Source organism: Amborella trichopoda, chromosome 6 (assembly GCF_054954075.1).
Source record: "Amborella trichopoda isolate Santa Cruz 75 chromosome 6, AtrichopodaSantaCruz75HAP2 v2.0, whole genome shotgun sequence".
Taxonomy (NCBI): Eukaryota; Viridiplantae; Streptophyta; class Magnoliopsida; order Amborellales; family Amborellaceae; genus Amborella; species Amborella trichopoda.
Genome location: NC_142341.1, coordinates 19,538,452 through 19,566,002, shown reverse-complemented (window position 1 = coordinate 19,566,002; position 27,551 = coordinate 19,538,452). Strand labels below are relative to the sequence as shown.

General features: G+C 36.7%; 1 protein-coding gene across 2 annotated transcripts in view; it reads right to left on the bottom strand.

Moving 5' to 3' along the window:
- Positions 1 to 804: 804 nt before the first annotated feature.
- Positions 805 to 27,551, bottom strand: part of LOC18430708 (peptidyl-prolyl cis-trans isomerase FKBP15-1) — a 58,601-nt gene continuing 31,854 nt past the window's right edge. The window contains exons 5-7 of one of the 2 annotated variants that reach the window (XM_011623757.3): positions 4,151 to 4,255; positions 2,026 to 2,195; positions 805 to 1,026 (exon numbers count right to left, since the gene is read on the bottom strand). In XM_011623757.3, coding sequence (XP_011622059.1) covers positions 1,012 to 1,026; positions 2,026 to 2,195; positions 4,151 to 4,255 — 290 coding nt within the window. In that variant the 3' untranslated portion in view covers positions 805 to 1,011. The remainder of the gene's footprint in view (positions 1,027 to 2,025; positions 2,196 to 4,150; positions 4,256 to 27,551) is intronic. The other variant, XM_011623758.3, reaches the window with a different exon arrangement.

The following is a 27,551-nucleotide window of genomic DNA, read 5'->3' as shown; positions in this document are numbered from 1 at the left end:
ATTTTGGTTAATTTATTTCACGTAAAATATATTTTTGATATTTTTGAAAAATTAACTTATTTTTTATGAATATAGGCCTCAAATTTTAAGTGATTTAGATTTGTAAAAAAATAAATAAAATTCAAACACTACCGGACATCCGAGATCGTCAGATCGGCCCCGATTCAATCTGGATCGCTGAGCTCATATGTTCATATAAGCTAGTGGGCTAACCCGATATATATATATATATATATATATATATAAGCATCTACAAAATACCTATACGTGAAGTTCTGCAATACATCACATATACCTCATCACCGCCCAAAGTTCATCACACGGTTACAATTTTTGGTAGTATTTAAATTTTTATAATTTTTTTACTAATCAAAATTATCTAAAATTTGGGGCGTATATACATATGACTAACTCGCACCAAAATAAAATATTTAAAAAATAATAGTCATGAAATAAAATGATAAAATTACGCTTGAAACTTTATAAGGATATTTTACATAATTTTTATCTTTCAAATTATTTGTTTTATATTTTATTCATATGAATCTCACTAAGGCGCACACATTTACAAAATGTTTTAAATCAATATAATTTGTAAAAAAAAATTGAAACACTATCAGACATCTGTATTAATCACAATTAATGATTACAACAGTTATCTTGCTTTTTCTTCACAAAAATTTTCTGGGTAGATTTGTCAAGAAATAATCTGATCAAAGTTCTTCTCTAGTTATTAATATCCTGCCTTAATCAGGACAACGTAGAGAATTACCCGAGAATTCTTGCTCCGATCGTTTTAGAACATTTCTAGCACATAAAAAAATTGCATATCCAAAGTGCTCAAATTCAATGTTTTGTTTGACAGATAAGTTGTACCCTAAACTTAGGAGTAATTGAAAGCATGGAAATCTTACCAACCTTAAACAATGTCCATTGAAATCAAATTCCACTACAATTCACTGTCTGCAACAGCACCTTTTCCATTTACTGATACAAGCTTTGTCTCAAATATTAGAGTTGCACCACCTGCAATTGTAAACTGGAAATCTCAGAACATTGCAAAACATGTACATCAAACGTGATCCTGTTCTCTCAATGCCATACGCATGGTGTCAAAATATGATTCTTCATAGCCAACAATCAAAGATGAGCAACAAACCAATGCAAGTGTTCTTGTGGGGCGTTTTTTGCAAGTAGTTTCTGCAGCTACTCAAATTTGGTTTACATAGTTTAGAAATCAGGTTCAGCTTCAATAAGAGCTATGCCTACATAATTAAGAAAGCAGCTGTTGAACCTACCGAAGGACAAAGTTTGCAACATGATCAACTGTGAGTTTAAACCTACGTTTTTCATAATTTGGCAGAATGTGATTCCTATATGATAAGAAAACAGCTCTAACAAGGCAAACCAAAATAGAAGTAAAAAATAACCAATAAGGAAAAAGCAAGCTCAGAGGAAGAATGCAGAAAGGAAGTAAAAATCAAGGGTTCTACATTACTCCCATCCCCAAACAGCAGCCCATAGTAAGCAAATTCATCAAAGATTCTACTTTGATGCAAGAATTGTGGAAGGGAGACACTGAAAATTTTCGTGCCTTTGTTGACTTTTTCATATCTCAATTAACATCATACTTTTCCTTTCATTTGCCCCACAAAAAAATTACTTTTAACACATACAGAAAATGGTTTGTATATAAGCATTCAGCGCACAAAAAGTGTGCTCCATGTCAATTCAACAACAGAGTTGAGATGAACATTTCCTCCACTCAAGTGGAGCTTGGTGGACGTAGGTGGGAAAAGAATTCAGTCTAGCCATCAGTTAGGTGATATACAGCACTCTGTCCATGTGCCATATGACTCAATGTAATATTTTCCCAATAACAAATGTCACAGTTATAAAGAAGTGCCACAACTGGTTGCATGTGTTGTATGCAGTTATACCCTGCTCTCTAGCCTCGAGTACCTTCTTTTTATGTGACTAGCTACGTTCTGCACTTAAAGAAGAGCATCAGTTAACCAGTGTTACCTTGAAAATGCCCATTTCCTTGAAGGTGTGATACAAGTCAACTGTCAGGAGTTTAGCCATCAACAACAGAAGTGTCATAAACTCTTCATGAGGCCCAGGCGATTCGAACAAAGGTTGCCTACCCGTGACACATGCACCACACTTGATATTTGGAAATGCCACAAACTTTGCTGGAAATATAAAAGTTGTCCACAATTGAAGTGTGAACACTTCATCATAAACAATTGAGAGACGCTAACACTTTCTAGAAGTATCAGATCCTTTGACAGAAGTGTCGAGAATGTGTCGAGATGGGAAAAAAGAAAAGGTGGTAAGGGTTTGTATACAATGAGACAAGTGAAGGCTCCTACAGTCTTCAACATCAGCACACTCTCAGATAACAACAGATGGCTGGGCTGATGTGAGAGAATTATAGGAAACTTCTGTGCTCTCATTGAATACTTCGCCTTTCTTACTTTAATTTTTATTTTTTCTTTTTCTTTTTTTGTTACTGTTGTATGGGCGTGTCAACATTGTCAGAGTCTATGGGGTCACCATGGTAGAAACTGCTACAGGTGTCTGTGACACCAAAACTCATGTCAATGTCTATGGAATGCTGCATTTAACTGCAATGGGTAGCATCCAATTTTCCAAACAGAATATCAAATACGTAGCTACTGGTGTGGGCATTAGACAAATAAGCAAGAAAAACTACAGAAAAATTTAAACATGATAAGCCCAAGATATGTAGAATCCCACTTACGTTCATAATCAAGCTTAAAATAATTAGATTCCCTTCCCTAACTATAATGCATAAAAAATAAATACTATTCATGCTTTTCACTGCCTTGCTGCAGATGCTGAAAGGCCACAACTTTGTGATATTAGGACCTAGTTAGGGTAAAACCACTTTCGAAAAAATCACTGATCTGGATAGGCAATCATCTATCTGGATTGGGAATCATTCATATCAAATCCGGTTCTTTGTAGGAATGAGTGATTTGAACAAGGTATAAAATAGAATGGGTCCTTTTTTTTTCAAACCAGTGTTCACAAAATTGAACCGGAACGGTTAACCGGACATGGGCCAGGAAGCGGTTTAACTGGCCTAGCCGGTAAACCGGCCGATTCAACCATTCTAACCAGTCAAGTCCCGAGCGGTCAAAAAATTGTTGAAACAAATAAAAAAGACACAAAAAAAATCTACTAAAATATGAAAAGCATATAAAGAATAATTAAAACAAAACATATTCAAATGAAGTTGAAAATCTGAAAAAAATGGATTTTAACAAATCGATTTGTGCCTAGGGGTATTTTTAAAAAATTTGAAAAAGATGGGAAAATATAATAGTGAGTATTAATGACCAAAACAATTTTTAATTTTTACTATAATGTAAAGAATATTAAAACTGCATTACAAACCAAATTCCTTATTTTTGGGAATTTATATACAATTTTTTTTAAAAAAAAATTGGAATACCGGTTGATCACCAAAACCGCCCAAAACCGAAACCGGCCAATGGCCGGTTCCGATCTAACCAGGCCGTTAGCGGTTAGATCGCCCGGTTTTCCAACAGTGTTTCAAACCACTTGAAAGGCTTACATTGTAGCAAGGACAAAGAAGTAGTGTGACGTCAGTGGTTCAAAGCTCCCCCAACGCACTTCCTTTTTATAAAAACTCATATTTTGAGAGGTTCAAAATTTTAAACTTCAAAAAAAAAAAAAAACTTTTCTATGAGGTCCAAATGACTTCGCCTACAGGATTAGGACGCTGGATCTTGGATACAAGGTCACAAAGCACGCCCAAAAAGCTAAAAGTTAGGGATGTTAGGTGATGTCAAATAGGCAAGTTATTGTATATAACACTATTCTTAAAAAAGATTACCAAATCGGCGATCTGAACAAATCCGAAAACAATCCAGATCGCCCATACCGATTGGGATCGAGGGTAGATAATCCGCCCCACCAATCCATTTTTTTTAAACACTGGGTAACACTATCACAAACCAAAACTATGTTACAAATCCATACCAAAATCTATCACCAGATAAATTTAAAAGCATAAAAATGTATTCGTTTTGAAAAGCATGGAGAATATAGTACTTATAGGAAAAGAATAGCACAGTCCCAAACATGATGACATTACCTGGAATTTTTGGAGGAGATCCTTGTGACCCATAACCAAGCTTTGAAGGTATCTTAAGCTTCCTTTTCTCTCCCACACACATTCCCAATATACCTTGATCCCAACCTTGAGAAAAATACCAAATCACATGGAAAAACGTTAGTGGTCCTGTCTAACACAATACACGTATCAATCTTTTCGTGGCTGACATAAATGTAGTTGAAAAGATGTAACTTCCGTATATTGCTACATGCCATAAAGCATAGTTAAGCTTTAGCATAAAGATTTTGCTGGTTTAGTTCCTTTTTCCCACAATAAAGAGCAACTTCAATTTATTTGAGACAAATATGCATGTTAAAATAAAGATAAGATATGAGGAAAATATTGTTCATTGTCTTATTTAAAACAGGAATCTACTCTGAAAATAGCAGTCATTACAAAAGGAAGATCTAAAATACCAACACAAGTCATCATCTATTATTGTTCATTTTCTTGTAATGCACATTTGTTTTCTTTGTTTTAAAACAATATTTCTTTGTTTATTCTTTATGCATAAAACGTGTTCTAATATGTTAATTTCTTTACATAAATGATTCAAACTTACATTACCATATTTCTATAGATGGGAACATAGTTACCGAGAGCCGGAGCAGGAACAGCTCCCGGGTCAGGAGCAGGAACATCAAATCGAAGGGTATTTGGAGCTCCGGCACTTCGATCGCGCTCCATAGAGGGCATCTAGCCCGGAGCTGGATCCCATATATAAACAATCTCGCTCCTAATGCTCATGGGATCTGGATTCCATTCTGCAAGGATCGCCTTTCCCTCTTCTCATGGGATCTCGATCTCAAATACCCAAGGACCACGATGGATATAAATTGGAGTCCTTGATCCATATAGATATAAAGGATTGCAATCCCAATTCACATGAAAAACTAGATCCTATTGCACAATGACTGGGGTTCTACCTTCCCATTGTGTTAAATGCTTTAATTATTTCTATTATTTATATGGTTTATACATTTTACAACTCTCGTAGCAATCTAAGTAATCTAATTCTTGATGTTTGGGATCAATACACAATAAGATGGAGATCCACAGATATAGGGATCGACATCCCAATAAGGATGGAGATCCACAAATATAGGGAGCGATATCCCTGGATCTAGGGATCATGATCGCAACATGGTAGGGATCAGGATCCACAAATAGAGGGATCGAGCACCATGATTGGGGGGATCCAGGTCCCTATGAATAAGGAATCGAGATTCCGTGGAAAGGGCGCGAGTTCCCTCAAAAAAGAACAAGTTCCAATCAAGATCCTGGCATCGAAGCGCGAGATCTAGATTCCGGAGCTGGAACCATGCTCTCTAGGGGTGCTCCCCATAACTATACATGGGAATATAAGGGAAAAACAAGTGTCGACATTAATGTTCTTTTGGCTAAGCAAATTTTCTTCCTTTTTTTTTTTTGAATGTTGGCTAAGCAAAAAATTACTTTACAAATTCTAATCGTGATATTAAGGGCCCATTTTGGTACCTGGAAATGCATCCGTTAGAGAGATAAATATCCTTAGAGATGCATCTATTTGTGAGATAAATTCTCTAGAAGGCCGGACAATACTGTTTGGATAGTGTTTGGATACAACTAGAAGATGGTTTATAATTTTTCTGCCGACACCAAACAGTTGGAATAAGGATTGGATGATGATGAATATTTCTACATAATTTCCCCTAATTTAAAAGGCAATTTTTCCTCCACTGTTTAGAAACTCGACTCCGCCCTTGGCTGAGCCATGGACTTAACCAGGTCCAAACATAATGGACTCAACCGAGTCCTGCACAACCAAGAAAAGGCAAAAAAAAAAAGTAAATATTTTTAAAAGGTTAAAAATAAGAAAAAACATAAAAGAGGTAGTAGAAATCATTAGAGGTCTAAAAGGACGAAAAAACTCTATAAAGATGGATTATTGAAAGTTTTTATTTAGATATTGAATCATCATTATCATCAACATCGGAGCCTTATCCTAATATTAGAGTCAACTAATTCATAGTAGGGAGGTGGCAAAAGTGCTCCGCTGGCTGCCAACCTAACATAACCCTCCTTTCTCATCTACGTTTGGGATAGGGGCGGAGTTTGATTTCTTGAATACATTTGAAAAATTAAAAAAAGGAAAACAAAATATAAAAGTTCCCAAATCACCTTAAAAACTATTAAAATTATACTGAAAACTAATTGTAGGTATTATGGTGGCGTTTTCCAATTTCATTTACTTTTTTTTTTTTTTGAGAAACGTTTACATTTTTTTTATTTTTGTATTTTTTCCTCCTTAAGAACAGTGGGGCGAGTTGTCGTGGAACTCAACACTACTCAAACGCATCCATAGGGCGAGTCCGTGTAACTCCCCTAAGTCCGATTAGGCTCAGGCAACTCATGAAACATTGTTTTCCTCCTTTCTAATTAAATCATCACAATGTAACATTTTTATCTCTCTCGCACTTGCTAGGCCTCAAATTTTCACAGGGCATCAAATCTTGAAAAATAGATCCCGGAATCAGAATATAATGTACATTCAAGATTCATGGAAAAGATATGCGGACTTATGGCTTCACTAAAGGTATGGCCCTTGATAGAACATAATATCAGACCAAGATTTGTGTAGCCGATCCCAAATATTTGCAAAAAGGCTCTTATAATAATGATGATTGATCCCAAAATCATAATATAACTAAGAATGCACACATCAATAACAGCGGTAATGTGCTCTTTATCCATGAAAATTTCGCCCAAAAGAGCCATTCTTATTCCACCATTGGTGTGCCATGCATTTTTACAACAAAAGCCCATTTCAACATTGTGGTTCTCAGGGTGTTTAACCTCTCTCTCTCATTTAGGATGATGCAACAGTTTGTTTGTATCCAATTGTGTCAAAAGGGTAATATTGTAACACTCCTGCAACATTGTAAACACTCATCAAAATTCCTCGGACAAATGATCTATAAGCATTGCAGCTGAGGGAGTCAAGACAAAACTTCCAAATCAGAGTATCAGAATTCTTTGAATGGTTTCAGTTATTAAACTATCAACCAAGTAACAGCCAAATTGAACCAAACCAAGCGTAAACCAAAAACAAAAAAAAAACAGCCAAGATATCAGATTAAGAAACTCAATCGAACGAGAAAAGAGTTAACTGGAGAAAATCGAATAATCATATGATTACTAAGGATTCAAAGAACTGTTATGACCAATAGTGCATTGGATTGCAGGATACAATCTAGTTTGCAATGGAACAAAAATAACGCATCAATCATTATCATCATCATCATCTGAGCATGATCCTATCTATTTAGATTCGGCTACACAAATCTTATTCCGCCATTCCGCTCGATAAAGGGCCATACTCTCAATCAGACAATAAATCACCATATCTCTTATCACTACTTTCATCCATGTTCTTTTGGGCTTTCCCCTTGCCCCTTTAGAGCGTTCCACTTGAAGGCAATACAAAATAATACATCAATGCAAAATGAAAATAAAAAGATGTGAGAGTGCTATGGTGTGAAAGTGATGTTGAAGATGAGATTGACATGGGAAGTAATTGAGACAAAGACAGTGCCTTATTGAAACCAGGAAACCCTTTGATAAGAAAAGAGAAAAGCACTTAAGGAGAGGCTAGAAGAAGCAAAAACACAGTCAACAACGGCAGGGAGAGCAGCAGGTGGAATGTCCTCAAACACTTCACCACTAGCTCTGCACCCAGTTTTGAAGAAGCATCAGAGCAAGGTACCTCCGTCTCTAGGAATTGGGCCCATGGTTGAGTGTATGAGTTAAAAAACTGGGTTAAGAAAGAGCGGAGGATGCAGGGAGAGGGGATGGTTGAGGGTTTCAATTGACAAAGAGGAGCCAATGAGGAGGAGGGGGGGTGTTGAGAGAATATTGTAAAAAAGAAAAAAGAGGAGAGAGGCATCCATAGTAGAGCTGAGGTATAGAGTTCGCATCAATTTGATGATGATGATAGTGATTAGGAGGGGTGTGAAGAGGTGGAGCAGCTTGCTATATCCCAGACTAGGGGGAAGTGAAAGAGAGGTGTAATTGGTTCTAGGGGTGGGGGGCCTAAGAAACCTCAAGTTAGGGGGCCTATAGATTATTTTTTGCCTCGGCCTGACCCTGAGGTTGCAGGTGAGAAAATAAAGAAGCAAACAACTATTGAGAATAGAATCAAGAAGGAAGAGAGAGAGAGAGAGAGAGAACTGCATAGTACATTGCTAAATAGTTTTATGAGGCCAGCATTCCTTTCAATGCTGCTCACCTAAGCAGTTTCTGCATCTTGGTAGAGATAATTGGCCAATTTGGACCTGGGCTGAAAGCCCTTTGTTAGCTTTTTGTAAAAGCTATTTCTCAAAACAACTTTTATCTTCAAATTTGTTGCTAGTGTTTTTTATAGTGTAGACCTTTTGGTCCACACATCTTATGCTCCATGTTTTTACATGAGGTGGTTCGTTTTCATCACCTTCTCTGTGGCAACTTTACACCCGCTTTTCATGTAATACTGACACCTTCTTTATGAGATGTTATGACAATCTCTCTCTCTCTCTCTCTCTCAAGAAACGTGACTAAGTTAGAAGGCTCTCTCCCTCACTGAGTTTTTACAGAAATTATTGAAAGAGGGATGGATGATTTTCTCTTAATGAAATGGATGACCATCTCATGGGAAAATCGACATCATGAAGTGAATGATGGATTTTATTTTATGTATGGATGTGTTCTACATAAAGAAATATGCTCACTCTCAAATGTGTGGTTTTGTAATCATCCAGTAAGATTTTGAACATAACATAACTCCATACAGAAATTTTCATGGTTTCTGTACCTAATCGAAGTTTCTTTCACAGATTAGAAGACTTTTTTTTATAGAGAGAAGTTCTCAATGATGTTTTATTGTAGTATACCAATTGGATGATACATTTTGTAGTAAGATAGAGAAGTCTGACTCCAAGTTATGTTTATAATATCATACCGATTGGAAAGACATCAATTTTATAAACTGTGGTTTTGTATAGACCTCTTGAATGTGCAACTTAGGGAGACTCAAGAAATTGCATTCCAATCTGGCTATATTTTGGGAGTGTAATCATGGGACCACCCATTTGCACCTTGGAATTTTATCGAGACAAAGGCGTTTAACACTTTGAAGAAAGCTAGCTCTTCTCGTGCCTCCAGATCCCCTTATTGGTCCCAATAATATGGAAGAATCCACTCTGATGTATAGTTTACTGCGGTGAGACCCCAAACAACCAATAATTTCAAAGTGTTAAATATATTTTTGGAGATGTCTATTGATTACTTGCTAAACTATAAGAACCAGGATTTTGTAAGGCCATATCAGTTTTGATGATGCGCTTCATTAAGATGGCAACAAGCATTCCAATTTCTTAGAAAATTGGAAGGTGTGTAATGTACAGACCGATGGTGTCTGCTTGCTAGCCATGAATTTGTTAATTTGGTGGTTGATCCGATCACGCACAAAATTTCTGCAGGCTTCGAAAGAAGCAAAGGCCTTAGGCTTATCTGTGACCAATGAATATAGTTTATTACGATCTCCAATGTCATTGTAGTAGGGGGAACCATTGTGGGTGGACTGAAGTGCCACCAGACATGTTTTCAAAATTTATGCTTGTATTGGGACCTATAGAAATTGTGGGGGTGACATCGTCCTAAAAAGGACTACCCCATCTTCGCCAAGGCAATTGGCAAAGGAACATTTGAATAAAAATTTACGGTGAGGTCCTTGCTTTTTCAATTTGTATCATGCCCTTGAAATCCGGAGATATTTTGTTAAGTCTAGGATTTCTGAAGATATTTTGTTATGTCTAGGATTTTCACCTCAATACGCATGTTTTCTATGAGATTTGTGGTTAACCGTTGTTGTGGGTCAACTGGATATATATACTAGTAACCCAGGTTAAGAGCAATGGGATGTGGTCTGTAGGGTCTTGAGATATTTCAAAGGAACTATAGACTGTGACCTACATAATGTGGGTGATTCGCTATATTAAAAGGTACACTAATGCTTTCCGAATTCTAGTGAATCTATGAGTATCAAAGGTATCTCCACTTGGAGTAGGGGTGTATTTTTGGATTCCAAGAGGTAGACTTGTATCTCCATTTGGAGTGGGGGGTGTATTTTTTGATTCCAAGAGGTAGACTTGTATCTCCACTTGGAGTGGAGGGTGTATTTTTGGATTCCAAAAGGTAGAATTGTATCTCCAAATGATTGGAGAAAACTGCCTTGGAACCCATAGTAAAGAGGCCAAGTGGCTATGGACTTCATGGTAGGTGTACCACCTATTCAAGGCCCATGCCTTTAGTCTCATACAGTGTGACTGTGAAGCTATTGTATACTAAGCAAAAGGTTAGGGATTCATTTCGGCAAATCCAGTTATACTCACTTGAGGCACAGTCAATTGAGACTTATGCTTGAGATGGAATGATAACAGTAATCCAGATCTGTTCTACCCACTACTTGGTAGAATATTAATAAAAGACCTTGCAAGGCACTAAGTCTGAAAGATAGCAAGAGGGATGGGATTGAGCCCAAATGTATGATGCCACAAGGCGATGGGAACCCTATCTAGGATAAGGAGATCTCAAATCCAAGGTTCAAAGGAAAAAAACAAGACGTTCATGTGATGCCTGATGGATGTGAGTACCACAAAATACTATATTATGGAATTTATAAAATTTTGCCCCATCCCTGGTTGTGCGGTACAATTTACTGCAATGAATGGAGAGGTTGAGCGTTACTCTGAATGATTCTATTTGCCTAGATAATATAAGGCCTAGGCTATGGTGTCGTACTGCAGAACATCCTCCATACAATCAACTATGTAAGTGTGGAAGTAGAGGCCACTTTGTATGGGAACTGGGCATTCCCTAGAGCACTCATGAACACCAGCATTGGCACAAGGCCTTTTAATGAGCAAGCTTATTAGAAAACCACAATCTTTTAAAGTGAATGTGTGGTATGTGGGAGGCTTATCAATAAAGGACATAGTTCAAGGTGCGTCCGCTCACTGCCCTAGTTAGCGCTCTGCATAATACTACATGGAGGTTCAGTTCTATAGAACACCTTAACTTATGAATTTGTCTTTCCTGATATGTTTAAGAGAGTTTTGTTGTTTTGAAACAAGTGGGGGATTGTTAGCTTTTTGTAAAAGCCATGTTTCAAAACAGCTTTTATTTTCAAATTTGTTGCTACTCTATTTTCATAGTGTAGACCTTTTGGTCCAACATCTTATGCTCCATTGTTTTACATGAGGTCGTTCGTTTTTACCACCTTCTTTGTGGCAACTTTACACCCCCTTTCATGTAATATAGACACCTTTTATAAGGTGTTATGATAACCTCTCTCTCTTACTCTCTCTCAAGCAACACCATTAAGTTAATTAAAAGGCTCTCTCCCTCACAGAGTTTTTATAGAAATTATTGAAAGAGGGATGGACAGTTTTCTCCCAATGAAATGGATGACCATCTCATGGGCAAATCAGCATCATTAAGTGAATGATGGATTTTGTCTAATGTATGCATGTGTTCATTCCATCATAAAGAAATATGCTTGCTCTCGAACGCATGGTTTTGTAGTCATCCGGTAAGATTTTGAACTTAATATAATTTTATATAGACATTTTTCACGTAATTTTATCCAATCAAAGTTTGTTTTACCGATTGGAAGACTTTTTTTTTTTAGTGAGAGAAGTTGTTCTTAGTCGATGTTCTCAGTCGATGTTTTAATGTAGCATACCGATTGGGTGATAAATTTTGTATTAAGAAAGAGAAGTTTGTTTCCAATTGATGTTTGTAGTATCATACCAATTGGAAAGACATCAATTTGATGTAACTGTTGTTTTGTACGGGTCTCTTGAGTGTGCAACTTAGATATTCAAGAATTGTATTCCAATATAGCTGTATCCTGAGACCCGTTTGCGCCTTAGAATTTTTTCTAGATGGGGCGTTTAACATATTGAAGAAAGCAAGCTCCTCTCATGCCTCCAAATCCCCTGATTTTGGTCCCAATAAGATCGGAGTTTATGTCCACCGTGATGTATCGTTAACATCGGTGAGACCCCAAACAACCAACAGCCCACAAACCCATATGAGCTTTAAGAGTCTCTTTTTAAAAAAGCGGTGAATGTCTAAGGGAGATTGTGGAGTCACAAAAGGATGCATAATGCATAGGCTCAGTATTGGGTTTCTGTTATGACTAATACTTGGAGTGATAAAAAAGAAGAAGCCACATGAATTTTTTGGTGAATTATCCTTTAAGGACTATTTTTATAAGATTTATTGATGCCTCCGATGATAGCCATGATGCCCATTACATATTTAAAGTGATGGAGAAGGGTATCAAGGAGGTTGGGGAGCAGCATGTTATATAGGTTGTCACAGATAATGCTGGTCCTAATGTTGTTGCCGCTAATTTGTTGCGCATAAGTTATCCTAGTATCTTTTGGATACCATGCACAACATACTGTATAGACTTCCTGTTTGAGGCTCTTGGCGGTTTGAGCGACATTTCAAGTGCAGTTAAGTAGGCCAGGTCAATTAGGGATGTAGGAGAACTTGAAGAAACATAGAAAATCAGCAATAAGCAATCCAAACACAAGCAATTTTGGAGAAACCCTAAGGTTTTCTCGCACCAAGGCTCAAGCCTTAGGCTTCTTTTACAAGATGAAGTCTTTCTTTTCTTAAAGAGGCATACATGAATAACTCTCCAGCTCATCCATGCCCTTATTTATATTGAAAAAGTATTGTTTGGGACAATATTTGTCTATACAATTTTAACTTCTGACCAAAAGGTCCTAACTTAAATATAACTTGAAACTAAACTCCTTAACTTTAATTAAAATATCTAAAAAGTCCCTAGAATTCTTAGAAACTACCCTAGAGCTAATCCCTAAAACTAAAATCCAAATATACATCCTCTAAAATTGAATAGAAATTAAAAATAAGTATAATTTTTCCCTCCATCATTCTCCCTTTGTTGGAGAAAACTCGTCCTCGAGTTTTTAAGTGTTCTAAGATGAATTCAGCGTCAAAACCACCACCTTCTTCTTTGTTGGTTCAAAAATTATTCCTAGTAAAAAAAATTCCTAAAGAAACGGATCTTGATATGTATATTGAGGAGTTACGGCCACAATTTGCCGCTTCTAAATCGAACATGCTTCCACCACGCTACTCTGATTCCAATACCCCGAATTTCTTGAATGTTTTATCTCTTCAATATTAATGACATCTTCAAAGGCCAAGATTTGGATCAGTCCTCCTGTTGCCTTGTCTCCATATTCTCTACCCTCTTCTAAAATATATTCATTATCATTTTGATCCTTATTATAGATCGAATCTCATTAGAAATCTTGTTGTTTATCTAAGTATATATCGAAGATTGGTGGTGAATCCCAAACTACAATTTGCTGACTTTCCATGCAATTTGTGTCAAAAAAAAAATCTTATCCTTCATCACTCAACTCCCTACACAAAGTGCAAAAGTGAAAAGGCATGTACTCGAGATCCTCTTGAGCTGAAAGATCACCGTCTTACCCATTATTGAGGCTCACGAAATGTTGTGCCAGCTGCTGTATCAGCCTTTCAAGTTCCTCAAATCTGTCATCTATAGGATCACAAAGTAGATCAACGGAAATCCACCTGCTATGGCCTTTTCTCACTACCATGGGTACACCGAAATCACAAACCCTAGGAAAATAATCAACAAAAATTGCTGAAATCAGCAAGATTTAGGTTGTTTTGGCAAAACTTTGACAAAAATCAGCAAACCCTAGACCCTACTATAATTTTCTCTCTTTGTTGTTGACTTAGGGCACCAAAAAAAGTGGTGCTACAGTACTACCGTATGTGTTATCCGTGCTTATTTTATTAGTTTACATTTTACTAATTTGTATTAGTCAGTAATTCAAAAAGCGGACCGCCCTGCGCCTAGGCAGTCTAGAAGGCCTAAGCGTATTACTCAGGCCTAGATGGCCAATCTGCGCGGTCGATCCGCCTAGGCGGGCACCCAGCCCTAGGCGAGCACCCAGCCCTAGGCGGGCGCTCAGGGCCGGAAAAACCATTTGGTGAGGGCATTTTTCGTCTTTTTTTGGTTTTTAAGGGCCAAAAGGTAGGGTTTTAGGTTCATTTGAAACCTAAAACTTATTGAAGCCAAATTTAGAGAAAGCCCCCAAAAAACTAGATTGTGGGGAATTTTTTAGGATCGAATGGTTACTCAAAGTTAACAAAAATTAATCAAAACATCACCCATTGGTATTATATTTACTTTTTGATGTTTTGCAAAGTTATTGGGGGTTTTTTTAGCAGATATTGAGTATTTAGAAGCATCTTTGAGGTGGAAGTTTGAAGATTGAGCAATCAAACTCAAAGTAAGTTTTTTTTATTGCTTTAGTAATTTGCATTATTTTTGAGATGTCTTCTTCGAGATCTAATAGGAGTGGTGATCCAAGTTGGAAATATAGCTATACCCAGATGCTAATGATAAAAATTATATAAGATGCAAGTTTTGTGAAAATGATACAAAAAGGGGCATAAACCGGTTCAAGAAACATCTTGCCGGTATCAGGGGGGATGTTGCCCCACGTAAAAAGACTGATGATGTTGTTAAAGAGGAAATAAAGAATTTTTTGAACACGGTGAAAATGAAAAAAGATGAGAGAATTGCCTCTACAAAGATTAAGTCTGAGGTTCGGGTCAATTTTGATGATGATGTTAGTGATGAGGAAAGGATTGAGGAGGAATGTCAAGAGGTTGAGCAATCCATTATTAGGCGAAAGGGGAAGGCAGTTGTAATTGCTTCTGGTTCTGGGACTAAGAAGCCTCGGGTTAGAGGCCCTATGGATAGTTTTTTACCTCGACCTGACCTTGAGCTTGCAGAAGAGAAAACAAAAAAGCAAACCACCATTGAAATAGAATCAAGAAGGAAGAGAGAGATAGAGCTACGTATTACCTTGCCACATGATTTTATGATGCGAGCATTCCTTTCAATACCGCTCGCTTAAGTAGCTTCTATGTTGCAATAGAGGCAATTAGCCAATTTGGCCCTGGGATGAAACCCCCAACCCCATATGAGCTTTCAAAGCCTTTTTTAAAAAAAGGCAGTGAGTGCCACAAAGGAAGTTGTAGAAAGGAAGTTGTAGAACTTAAGAATGATACATGGGCTCAGTATGGGGTTTCTATTATGACTGTGGCTTGGAGTGATAGGAAGAGGAGAAGTCAGCTGAATTTGCTTGTGAATTGTCCTGCAGGGGCTGTGTTTTTTAGGTCTATTGATGCCTCTGATCATATCCATGATGCCCAATACATATCAAGTGATAGAAAAGGGAATCATGGAGGTTAAGGAGGATCTTGTTGTACAGCTTATCATAGACAACGCTGCTCCTAATGTTGTTGCATCTAATTTGTTGCGCATAGCTTATCTTAGAATCTTTTGGACAACATGTGCAGCACATTATTTAGACCTCATGCTTGAGGCTCTTGGCGGTTTAACCGAGATATAATTTCATTTATAGCCATCATCTCACCCTCAGCATGATACGTACCTTTACAAAGAAGAAAGATATTGTGAGGCCTGAGGTCACGAGATTTGCGACTTGGTACTTATGTCTAGATAGCATACATTCGAGGAAAGTGCAGTTGAAGCAAATATTTATCTCAGATGAGTGGAGAGCATGCAAATGGTGTAAGGATCAGGTTGGGAAGAAGGTGAGAGATATTATCCTTTCTAAGGCTTTTTGGCGAGGGGTGGAGGGCGCTCTTAAGGTATTTTTTCCTCTTGTCAAAGTCCTTCGCATGGTTGATTGTGACAAGCCAGCTATGAGCTACATATATGATGCTATGGAGAAATGCAAAAGAGAGATAGCCCAAAAGGAAAAATGAAGAAGAAACCCGCTACAAGCCTGTTTCGGAGATTATTGATGAGAAGTGGGATAGGCAGCTACATCGGCCATTGCATGCAGCTTTGTTTTATTATGACAAGGATTTAAAAACAAATGACACAATTATGAATGGATTTAATGAGTGTGTAGAGGTGCTAGTCCCTGATCTTGAAATGCGGGATATCATATGCATTGATGAGCTGATAAATTACAAGTGCTCATTAAAGTCTTTCGGGACTCCAATGGCGATGAGGTAAAGGACCAAAACTGGACCAGGTATTAATAATATTCTTAAGTTCATCTTTATCAAGTTCAAGTAATCAAGTAATTCTATTATTTATTTATGATTTTTTTTCTATATCTTTGCAGCCCATCGGTGGAGCCAACATGGGTGTAGTTCTCCAACTTTACAAAAGTTGGCCATTCGGATCTTAAACCTAACCACTTCTTCATCCGGTTGTGAGCGCAATTGGAGTACTTTTGAAGCGGGAAAGCCATAAGGGTAATTTATATAATTTTAGAAATAATACATGAACCATAGATATTAGATTTTAATTAATTTCATTTGATTTTGTTAGATTCATACAAAGAAAAAGAACAGGCTTGAATAAAAAACGCTCAATGACCTAGTCTATGTCAAGTACAATCGATTCTTGAAGGACAGGTTTGCTAAGAGAGATAAGAGAGACCCCATCAGGTCAAAAAATATGGACCATGCTATGGAGTGGTTAGTTGATGATGATGAGGTCGAGGGGCATGACGGATTGACATGGGACATGATCATGGATGCTTCAGGGACATCAGTTGACCCTTCTAGGTACACTAGATCTTCTGCACAGAAAACAATGATGAAGGAAGAGGAGGAAGAAGAGGCTGATTCAGAAGAGACAGAGGAGGACAAGGACGACCAATATGTCGAGGAGAGTGACGACTCCGCCAACTCCGATGAATATGATGTCAATGCAGCTGACCCAAGATTTTCTAATGATGAATGAATGATGATTGATGAATGTTGATTGTTGAATAATTATTAAACTTTGAAGTTTGAACTTTGATTGAAGTATTGTGTATTGATTATTGAACTATTGAAGATTCCTTTGAGTCTTCAAGTTTTACTTTCGAAGTTTCATAATTCAATTTTGTTTTCTTCCTCATGGTGGTGTACTGCAGTACTAGTGTGATACTATTTAATAACTTGGTTTGATAATTTGGTTGGTTGGAAATTTTAAGTTTTAATTGGATATGGAGTATGAATGGATTATGGTTATGCTTATGGAGTGTGTGCTAAATGCTAAATAATATGCAGTATAATTTGAATTATGTACTGCAATACATATAACTGATACTGACATAACTGCAAAATGCCAGAATCCTTATTTGGAATCAATTGAGCCGCCCAGATTCTGGGCGCCTGCCTAGGCGCTGGGGGGCCTAGACCCCCCAGGCCGCCTAGGACCCGCCTAGCGCTTTTTGAAACTATGGTATTAGTACATTAGTAGTTACTAGTTAGTAATTGCTTATTACTAAGTCAATTGTAAATTTGTAGTATTATATTAATTAGTTTCATTTGATTTTATTAGATTCATACAAAAAAAAAAAAATAGGCTTGAATCAAAGAGGCTCAACGACCTAGTTGATGTGAAGCATAATCGATACTTGAAGGAGAGGTTTGCTAAGAGAGATAAGAGAGACCACCTTAGATCAAAAAATATGAATAATGGTACGGAGTGGTTGGTTGATGATGAGGTCAAGGGGCATGAAGCATTGACATGGGATATGGTCATGGAGGCCATGCGGTCAGCAACCAACCCTCCTAGGGCCACTAAATCTCATTCCCAGAAGACGAGGCCGGAGGAAGAGGAGCAGCAAGCAGAGGCTGATTCAGAAGAGACAAAGGAGAACCACCATTATATTGGGGGAGATGATTCTGATGATGATGGGCTCAACTCCGATGCATATGATGCAGCTGACCCTACTTTTTTTTATGATGAGTGACTAAAGACTCCTTTTGAGTCTTCAGGTCTATATTTCTTTCATTTTCTTTTCCTCGTCTTGGTTGTGTAAGTTGTAAACTTGTATGTATGGATTATGAATATGGACTCCTGGAGTATGGAGCAGGAGTGTATGTGGAGTTGTGGACTATGGACATTTGATATGTCCTAACTCCTATGTGTTATTTCTTACCTTTTCTTGATAATGAATCGATATCTTACCGTCTTGGATTATAGTTTCCTAGTTTTACTGTGCATTATTTCTTACCTTTTCTTGATAATGAATCGATATCTTACCGTCTTGGATTATAGTTTCCTAGTTTTACTGTGCATGGACTACGGAGTGCATGGAGTTTGGATTATGAACTGGACTTTGGAGTATTAGACCAATACTCCATTTCTAATGGTTTGATGTTTGAACTTTGAGGTTTGAATTTGAACTTTGATTTTTGAATTTGAAATGTAAGGAATATAGTTACCCGAATCGCCCACTGGGTAGCAATTCTGTTTCGGAATCCCGATTCCACGTTTCTCATGACGAAACTCGATTTTCAAGGAAAATAATCACTTTCGCAGTTTTTTGAAATGCGATTCAATTTAGTTTATGAATCTCGGTTCCTGGAAGCTTGGAATCAAGAATCCATAACGCAGAATTTGTGATTCTTTGCTACACAACAATGCGATTTTGCTTGTGCGAAATATTGATTCCAAATTTTTAGGAATTGTGAATCCATGTTGTTTGGAATCAAGATTTTATATCGTAGACATTGTGATTCTTAGCTACACAACAATGCGATTCTACTTGTGCGAAGCGTTCCAAATTTTCAGGAATTGTGAATCCATGTTGTTGATTCCAATTTTTTAGGAATTTCTATCCTTGCATTCGAATTCCATATAACTTTTTAACAACTCTTACCAAGAATAAATATTACTAAAAAAATTTGTTACTTCAAATTTAATATTTTATGGTAAATGATATATGTAAGAATGTAATATTGTTTAATATATGATGGGTACCAAGACATGCTACCACTGCTTTTCTTCAAGTAGAATAAGAGGATAAGAATATGAGTGAAGTGCCCTATGGTGTTTTAAGTTAAATTAATCATTAAATATCATACATTGACTTAAAATTGAATAACTCAATTTTCAAAAGTCAAAACTACATTTAACAAAGAAGAATTTCTATGTCATTTGCTTTTTTTATAATTCTAGGGAAGGAGATAGACAGAGCTCACCCATGTTCTCACCAGTTGTATGCCGTAGACCAGCTCCAAGCCTTATAAGCAAAGGGTTGTTTCGTAGACCAAGTCCATTGTATGGGATTGTTGACAAAGATATCATGAATATTAATATTGTAATTGGACTCAATATATATAAAACCAAAATTCAATCTTGTAATAATGATAAAATTTAAATATATTTTGAATACTTCTCTTATATACCGGAAGGGATTGGTGCGCAATTCCAATATAGGGAGAATCTCGATTTCTGAATGCTGAGAATCTTGAATCCAAGTTGATGGGGACAATGATTCCAGAATTTTAAGAATCACGATTCTATATTTTTAAGAATCACGATCCAATTTCATTGGATGGCGATTCTAGGATCCACTGAACTATGTAGGGTCAGGTGTGATTCCATATAGGTATGAAACTCAAATCCAACATGAAGAGACATCGATTCTTACAAATAGGAAACACGATTCCTAATTTTATTAGATCGCGATTCCGATATAGTGCGAATCAGAATTCATAATGCCGAATCGTACGGACAACGATTCCACGATTAAGAAACATTTGATACATGTGATTCCGCGATTCCAATTCCTGAAACGATTCGGAATCACAGGCATTTCCAACAACTATAGTAAGAAATTATGGACTATATAATGTATTATCAATGTGTAGACATATGAATTTTTAAATTCTTTACACAAAATCTAACCATAAAACAGTTAGACAATTAGATCTCCCAATGCTTTCTATTCTACTGGACCGCCCAAGTTCTAAGCGGCCTAGACCCCAGCCACCTAGGCACTGCCTAGTGGTTTTTGGAACATCCGCTTCCATGTAGAGAGAGAGGTTTTTTATGAGAATGAGATGATGCAAGAAATGGGAATAAAGGCCCCTTTTCTTTAGGCTTCAACCTTCTTTAGGATGAAATAAAGTGTTATTTTCGGCTCCGCACAGCAGTTGCATCTCACGGAGATGCAACTCTTTCGCCTTTCTCGTGGAAGATTGATCTCCTTAATTTGATCTCCATGAAATACATCAAGGTGTTTTTTTGAGCCAAAGGGAGATCGCTCATCTTCCTGGAGATGCATCTTCAAGAGACGCATTTTCAGCTTTCCAAATGGGCCAAAAATCTCCTTTCATAATGATGGAATCTACACCAGATGGAATTGGGAGCAAGCATGTAAGGCCCTCCAAGATTGCCATTGACTCAACCAAAGCAGAGCCAATGTGTTCAGGACGCCCTAAAAAGGAAAGGATTTGCCCTTCATGGCTAGCCAATGAGCCTCCATAACCCAAGGGACCCAGATTTCGGAAAAAGCACCCATCCACATTGAGCTTAAGAGACCCCATAATCGGGGGAGACCAAAGCAACCTAGAAATTTGGATCCTAAGGGCCAAAAATTGGAACTCCCCAGAGAAGACGACCTAACTTGTGAAATGGAGGGCTCATTCAAATGATGAGGAGTTGCTGGATGGACTTCAGGGTGATGCATTAAAAACAGAAGAGTTGCAGGAGAGAGGCCCAAGGGGATCGAGCAATGTCACAGTGGAGGAAGAGATGGCGGATGGTTTCCTAAGCTTTGAGGCACATGACACAGCAGCTGGGCAGCTGCATCCCCCTCTGTTGGAGTTGGTCCCCTGTCAACACCCCTGCCATGAGTCAAAATCCAATAGAAGGCTTGAACCTTGTGGACCACAGGGGCTCACCAGATTTGGGGGAAGGACAAGATAGGCAGCAGGGAAGGCTGAACAGTTGCATAGAAGGAGGCCTCCGAGAAAGAACTGGAGGGGGTTGGGGACCACAGCATCTAATCCCTTGCTTCGAAGGGCCCAAAGAAGTCTTGGGAAGATAAGCCATTGCGCAAGGGTTGCGCTCTCAAAGTCTGAGAGGGCCCGCCTAGAGGTAGGGGACCAAATGAGATGGTCACCTTGGGTTTCATCAGAGTCTGCAATGGTGCAGTCCTGATCTATGGCTATTGCTCAAAATACCAGCCACCGAAGTCCTAATATCTGATCACTGATAACAGATGTTTCCACAATTTGATCGTCTCCCATACCAACTTTGAACCTAACCGACCTTTTGAAAGCGTAGCCGCACTTCATAGTACAAGTCCAACCCTCCGAAGCTCTATGTCGTGGAAGCCTTGGGAGCCACCCGTCTTCTCCCACGCCATATTTAGCACTTCCCAAAGGCCGATGTCGTTAATACTAGTTAATGTATATGTCCATAGAAATTTGTGCCAACATCACATTAAGGCATGAATTATCAAGAAAAAACAATCCATTTCTCACCAATTTATTGAAAACTAAGATTCCATGGCAAAGCTATGATTTCTTCACACATACAGAGCTTAAAATGAAACAAAAAAGAAACAGCAATATCAAACTATATGAAAAATTTGGGCAATTTATGTCCCTTATAATTAGTGGTATATAAAAAACTTCCTAGATAGCTATAATGACCGTCACAAATTGCCAATACTAATTTATAAAGAATCAATTGGATTGAAGTCATAGCATCATCGTTCACTGGAAACTGAATATCTGCGAGATCCGGATCACAATTTGTATCAATTAAACAAATCGTCAAAATACCAAAAGTGAGGCATTCTCTAATAGCCATATATTATGTTAATTTCCCTTATAATTAGTGGTATGTAAAAAACATAATCTTTATTTTACATATTAAGCTCATGAAAAATGTTTTGATAGGGCTGCAGCCCTATCAAAATAAGTAAAGCCTCACCTCAAAGCTATGATTTCTTCACACATACAGAGCTTAAAATGAAACAAAAAAGAAGCAGCAAATATCAAACTATATGAAAAATTTGGGTAATTTATGTTAATTTCCCTTATAATTAATGGTATATAAAAAACTTCCTAGATAGCTATAATGACCCTCACAAATTGCCAATACTAATTTGTTAAGAATCAATTGGATTGAAGTCATAGCATCATCGTTCGCTAGAAACTGAATATCTGCAAGATCCGGATCACAATTAGTATCAATTAAACAAAATCGTCGAAATACCCAAAGTGAGGCATTCTCTAATAGCCATATATTATGTTAATTTCCCTTATAATTAGTGGTATATAAAAAACATAATCTTTGTTTTACATATTAAGCTCATGGACACCCTGTCAAAATAAGTAAAGCCTCACCTCAAAACTCATGTAAAATTCCATTTTTGGCATCAGAAAATCTACAAATCGATCATCTCGGCCTTGACCATTATAGTTGTGAAAAAAAAAGGATTTCAAGCGCCAAAACCGTGTATAATGCAAGGTTAAAAAAATTCGACCGCTTAGGCAGCCAGGCTGACAGTTCACCTAGGTATAGCCTAGGTGGAGGGTCTAGGCAGGCTCAAGGCGGCCGCCTAGGCAGGTCTGAGTGCCCACCTGGTGCCACCTCGTTAACTTTTTTCCTTTAATTTAGGGAGAAATAATTAGGTCTTTGGAGAGAGATTTTTCATTCTACTTGTACTATTATACATTTATTTTAGAGAGAAAAAATATCTTTTTTAGGAAGAGAGTGTATGGTTTTTTTATTTGAGTAAAAACTTGGTCTTTAGAGATGGAGAGAACTTTTATAGGAGTCGTACTTTTTTTCATTAAAAAAGTAAAGTACCTGGCATGGTTCTTAAAAAAGTGTAGTATCCTTTTTCTTTTATTTAGTAAAGTACCTTTCTAAAGTGTTTGTTCATTAGAAAAGTAAAGTTCCTCGAACAGTTCTTAAAAAAGTAAAATATCCTTTTTTTTACTTAATAAAGTTCCTTTCTTTTAATTTTTGAAAGAGAGAGAGGATGCGTTTCTTAAAAAAGCAAATATGTGGCACATTAATAGAGTCTTGGAAAAGAAATAGGTTCTGATTTTATCTGTATATTTTTTAGATTTTTTACTTCGATTAATAAATCCTTTGTTTCAGGATCTAGATCTAACTCAATAATTTTTCCTAATTCTGAAATATTTCTATCAATATTTTCTAATTTTTGCAAGATCATGTTTCGATCTACGTTTTTTATAGCATGGGTTTTGCTAAACCAGCTATTTATTAAGTCTATTAATGCCTTTATGCCATGACTAATACTATGTAAATTATTTTCTAATTTTTTATCTTTATGGCAAATATGTTCGAGATAGCCTTTTTTCCTAATTTTTTATCTCCTAAGCAAGGAATATCTGCCATCTAAGACTCAACTGTGGCTTCTAAGGCCTATTAACCAATGATTATTTCACTTCCAATAGGTCCAATGCCAACACGCCACTCAGGGCAAAACGGCAAACCCCAAAGCTACTAATCAGTCAAGTGTATGGGATATTAGGAGAGCAAAGACTGAAACAGATAGTCTCTAATAGAAAAATAAAAATTTTTGGAAATAAAATTAAATGAGCAATTTTATCATAAAGAAAAATTTTAGTGCATAATTTCTGATGCGAGAGTTCGTCGTTAGACGCAGTCGCAGAGCATACTTAAACATTACAAAATAAAAGCATAACACAAATAACTTATTTAAAATATGCAGGTAAAAATATCATTACCTCCCCCCTGGCTCTGATACCAATCGGTTGCGGAACAAGAAAATACAGGTGCTTGGATTACTAATAAGATGGATTCTTACAATGATTCTTGCATAAAGATAAAGTCTAAATGCAGGGGTTTACAAACTACTGAGAAGTGGTTCTCATAAAGCAATAATGCAAAGAGAGAGGGAGAGCGAGAGCTAGAATGAGACTCCGATGCCTTACTAAGAGGGGTATCCTCTATTTATAGGCGAAGAGCTTGATCCGGACTTCAAATAAAAATTTCAACTCCGCCAAGGTGAAGGCCTTTGCAGATAATTCGATGCTTCTTCAGATGGTTACTATTGGCTACAGTAATTGGTCAGGTGAATCATCACAAAAGAATAGTGTTTTTACTATTCAATAAAACTGTTCCTATGGATTCGTGTGTTGGATAGTGTTTGCAGTCGATCGTCCATCTCATTATCATTCGGTAAGTCTCAATTGTATAGTGGTCTTTCAAAGGGTGCATGAAAGAAGATTCCTTCTTTTGAATAGTTTTATACAAAAACTCATGGCTTTTTGCATTCATTGCAAGGTAGACCCTTTTTGCTTTTTTAGCATTCATTGCAAGGTAGACCTTTTTGCATTTGTAGTTTAGCATTCATTGCAAGGTTAACTACATGCATATGCATATATTTTATTAAAGAAAATCTTTGCATACTGTCTGCTTTATCCGAAATGTACTGGTTTAGTCTTATCCCAGGTCCCATCTTGCATACGTGTGTCAATCTTCCATCGTATTTTGTACATTGGCTTCGGCTACGCTGTCGAAGCTGAAGCTTGGCATTGGACTATTTGGTCCTTCTGGTTCATCAAAAGGAATTAGATATTGTGAGACATCCAGTTGGTGTTTTAAACAATTATCCAGGAGCTCTTGGACTTACTAAACAACAGTTGGCTGAAGTCCAAGAGTACATGGACAATTGTATAAAACCCCAACTGGACGTCCCACAATATCTAATTCCTTTTGATGAACCAGAAGGACCAAATAGTCCAATGCCAAGCTTCAGCTTCGACAGTGTAGTCGAAGCCAATATACAAAATATGATGGAAGACTGACACATGTAAGCAAGATGGGACCCAGGATAAGACTAAACCAGTACATTCCAACTAAAGAAGACATTATGTAAAGATTTTCTTTAATAAAATAAATGCATATGCATGTAGTCAAGCTTGCAATGAATGCTAAACTACAAATGCAAAAAGGTCTACCTTGCAATGAATGCTTAAAACACAAAAAAAGTCTACCTTGCAATGAATGCAAAAAGCCACAAGTTTTTGCATAAAACTATTCAAAAGAAAGAATCTTCTTTCATGCACCCTCTGAAAGACCACTATACAAGTGAGACTTACCGAATGATCATGAGATGGACGATCGACTACAAATACTATCTAGCACACGAATCCATAGGAACAGTATCTAACAGTAAAAACACTATTATTTTATGATAATTCACCTGACCAATTATTGTAGCCAACAGTAACCATCTAAAGAAGCATCGAATTATCTGCAAAAGATCGAATTATCTGCAAAGGCCATCATCTTGGCAGAGTTGAAACTTTTATTCGAAGTCTGGATCAAGCTCTTCGCCTATAAATAGAGGATAGCCCTCTCAATAAGGGACCGGAGTCTCATTCTAGCTCTCTCTCTCCCTCTCTCATTGAATTAATGCTTTATGACAACCACTTCTCAGTAGTTTGTAAACCCCTACATTTAGACTCTCTTTATATAAGAATCCATCTTATTAGTAATCCAAATACCCATATTTTGGTGTTCCGCAACCGATTGGTATCAGAGCCAGGGGGGAGGTAATGATATTTTTACCTATATATTTTAATTAAGTTATTTGTGTTATGCTTTTATTTCTGTACTGTTTAAGTATGCTCTGCGACTACGTCTAACGACGAACTCTCGCATCAAAAATTATGCACTAAATTTTTTCTTTATAATAAAATTGCTCATTTAATTTTATTTCCAAAAATTTTTCGTTTTCTATTAAAGACTATCTGCTTCAGTCTTTGCTCTCCTGAAATCCCAAACATGTGATTGATTAGTAGCTTTGGGGTTTGCCATTTTGCCCCAAGAGGCGTGTTGGCATTGGACCCATTAGAAGTGAAATAATCATTGGTCAAGAGGGCTTAGGAGCCACAGTTGAGTCTTAGATGGCAGATATTCCTTGCATAGGAGATGAAAAATTAGGAAAAAAATGTTATTTCGAACATATTTACCATATAGATAAAAAATTAGAAAATAATTTACCTAGTATTAGTCATGGCATAAATGCATTAATAGACTTAACAAATAGCTGATTTAGCAAAACCCATGCTATAAAAAACGTAGATCGAAACATGATCTTACAAAAATTAGAAAATATTGATAGAAATATTTCAGAATTAGGAAGAATTACTGAGTTAGATCTAGATCCTGAAACAAAGGATTTATTAATCGAAGTAAAAAATCTAAAAAATATACAAATAAAATCAGAACCTATTTCTTTTTCAAAACTCCATTATGGCACAAAAATGCTAACTCTGGAAATTTGGAAAGAAAAAGATTTTGAAAAATGTAACTCTATCAAGGAACTTCTGGAATACTGGAAAACCCGATATATTAAAGAACTAGATATTTTAGAAAGAGAAAAACTACAAAAAAAGATGCAAGAACTTTTTTCGAGCAACGAAAAACTCTTGACAAATTTTAATTATGAACTTATCATTTCTTTAGAAGAAACTGATGAAGAGACTGTTGAAATTTGCTTCAGGCAATTTTACAAAAACTGTAGACCCAGAAGAAACTACTTCTGATTCAATTAGTGAATATGATATAGAAAATATCGATTCAAAAGGAAAAAGGAAAGTCGAAGATCCAGATCCATTGGAATTAGACCCTGAAACAAAATCATACACAAGCCATGAATTTTTAAGAAAATTGGATGAAGATCAATTCAATATTTGGCGATTCATCTTCAACAGATCCTATAGAAGAAGAAATTTTAATTAAAAATATGAACAAAAATTCAGTTGGATGTTGGGGTACTTATCTAGATCTGACAAGTATCCCTTATAATGAATATGAGCACGCAATCGATGATTGGGCTCAGTCCATGGCTGTAATAATAATACAGAAAAAAGGTGAATGGAATAATGAAAAAATTTTAAATTATATTTGCACAACCCTGCAAGGTGATGCATTAAGATTTATCAAAAAATGGCTAAAACAAAATACATTAGGCCAATTAAAAACAGGCTGAAATTATAAAAAATCCACTTTTTGAAAATGTACTATCCGATTTTACAACCTCCTAAAACAGGAATTTATCGGATATCAAAGCATTGCTAGTCAACAAGATGATGCAACTTATTCACTAACAAAGATAAAACTTTGGAAAATTAGTGAATTTGAACTTTTGCGAAATCATTTCAAAGATACTTTCACGAAGTGAAAGAATCTGATTCAAAATTTTAGAAGGGTCAGGTTTTTCATAAACTACATCCACCTTGGGATGAATTATGTAATTGCACATATAAGCCATATGTAGAATTACATATTTGCACATACTCTTGGTAACAGGATTGCTTTTGTACTTAGAACTATGATGGAACATTGCCTCACTTCTAGGGCAACAAAACAAAGAATTTTAGAAGGGTCAGGATTTTCATAAACTACCTCCACCTTGGGATGAATTATATA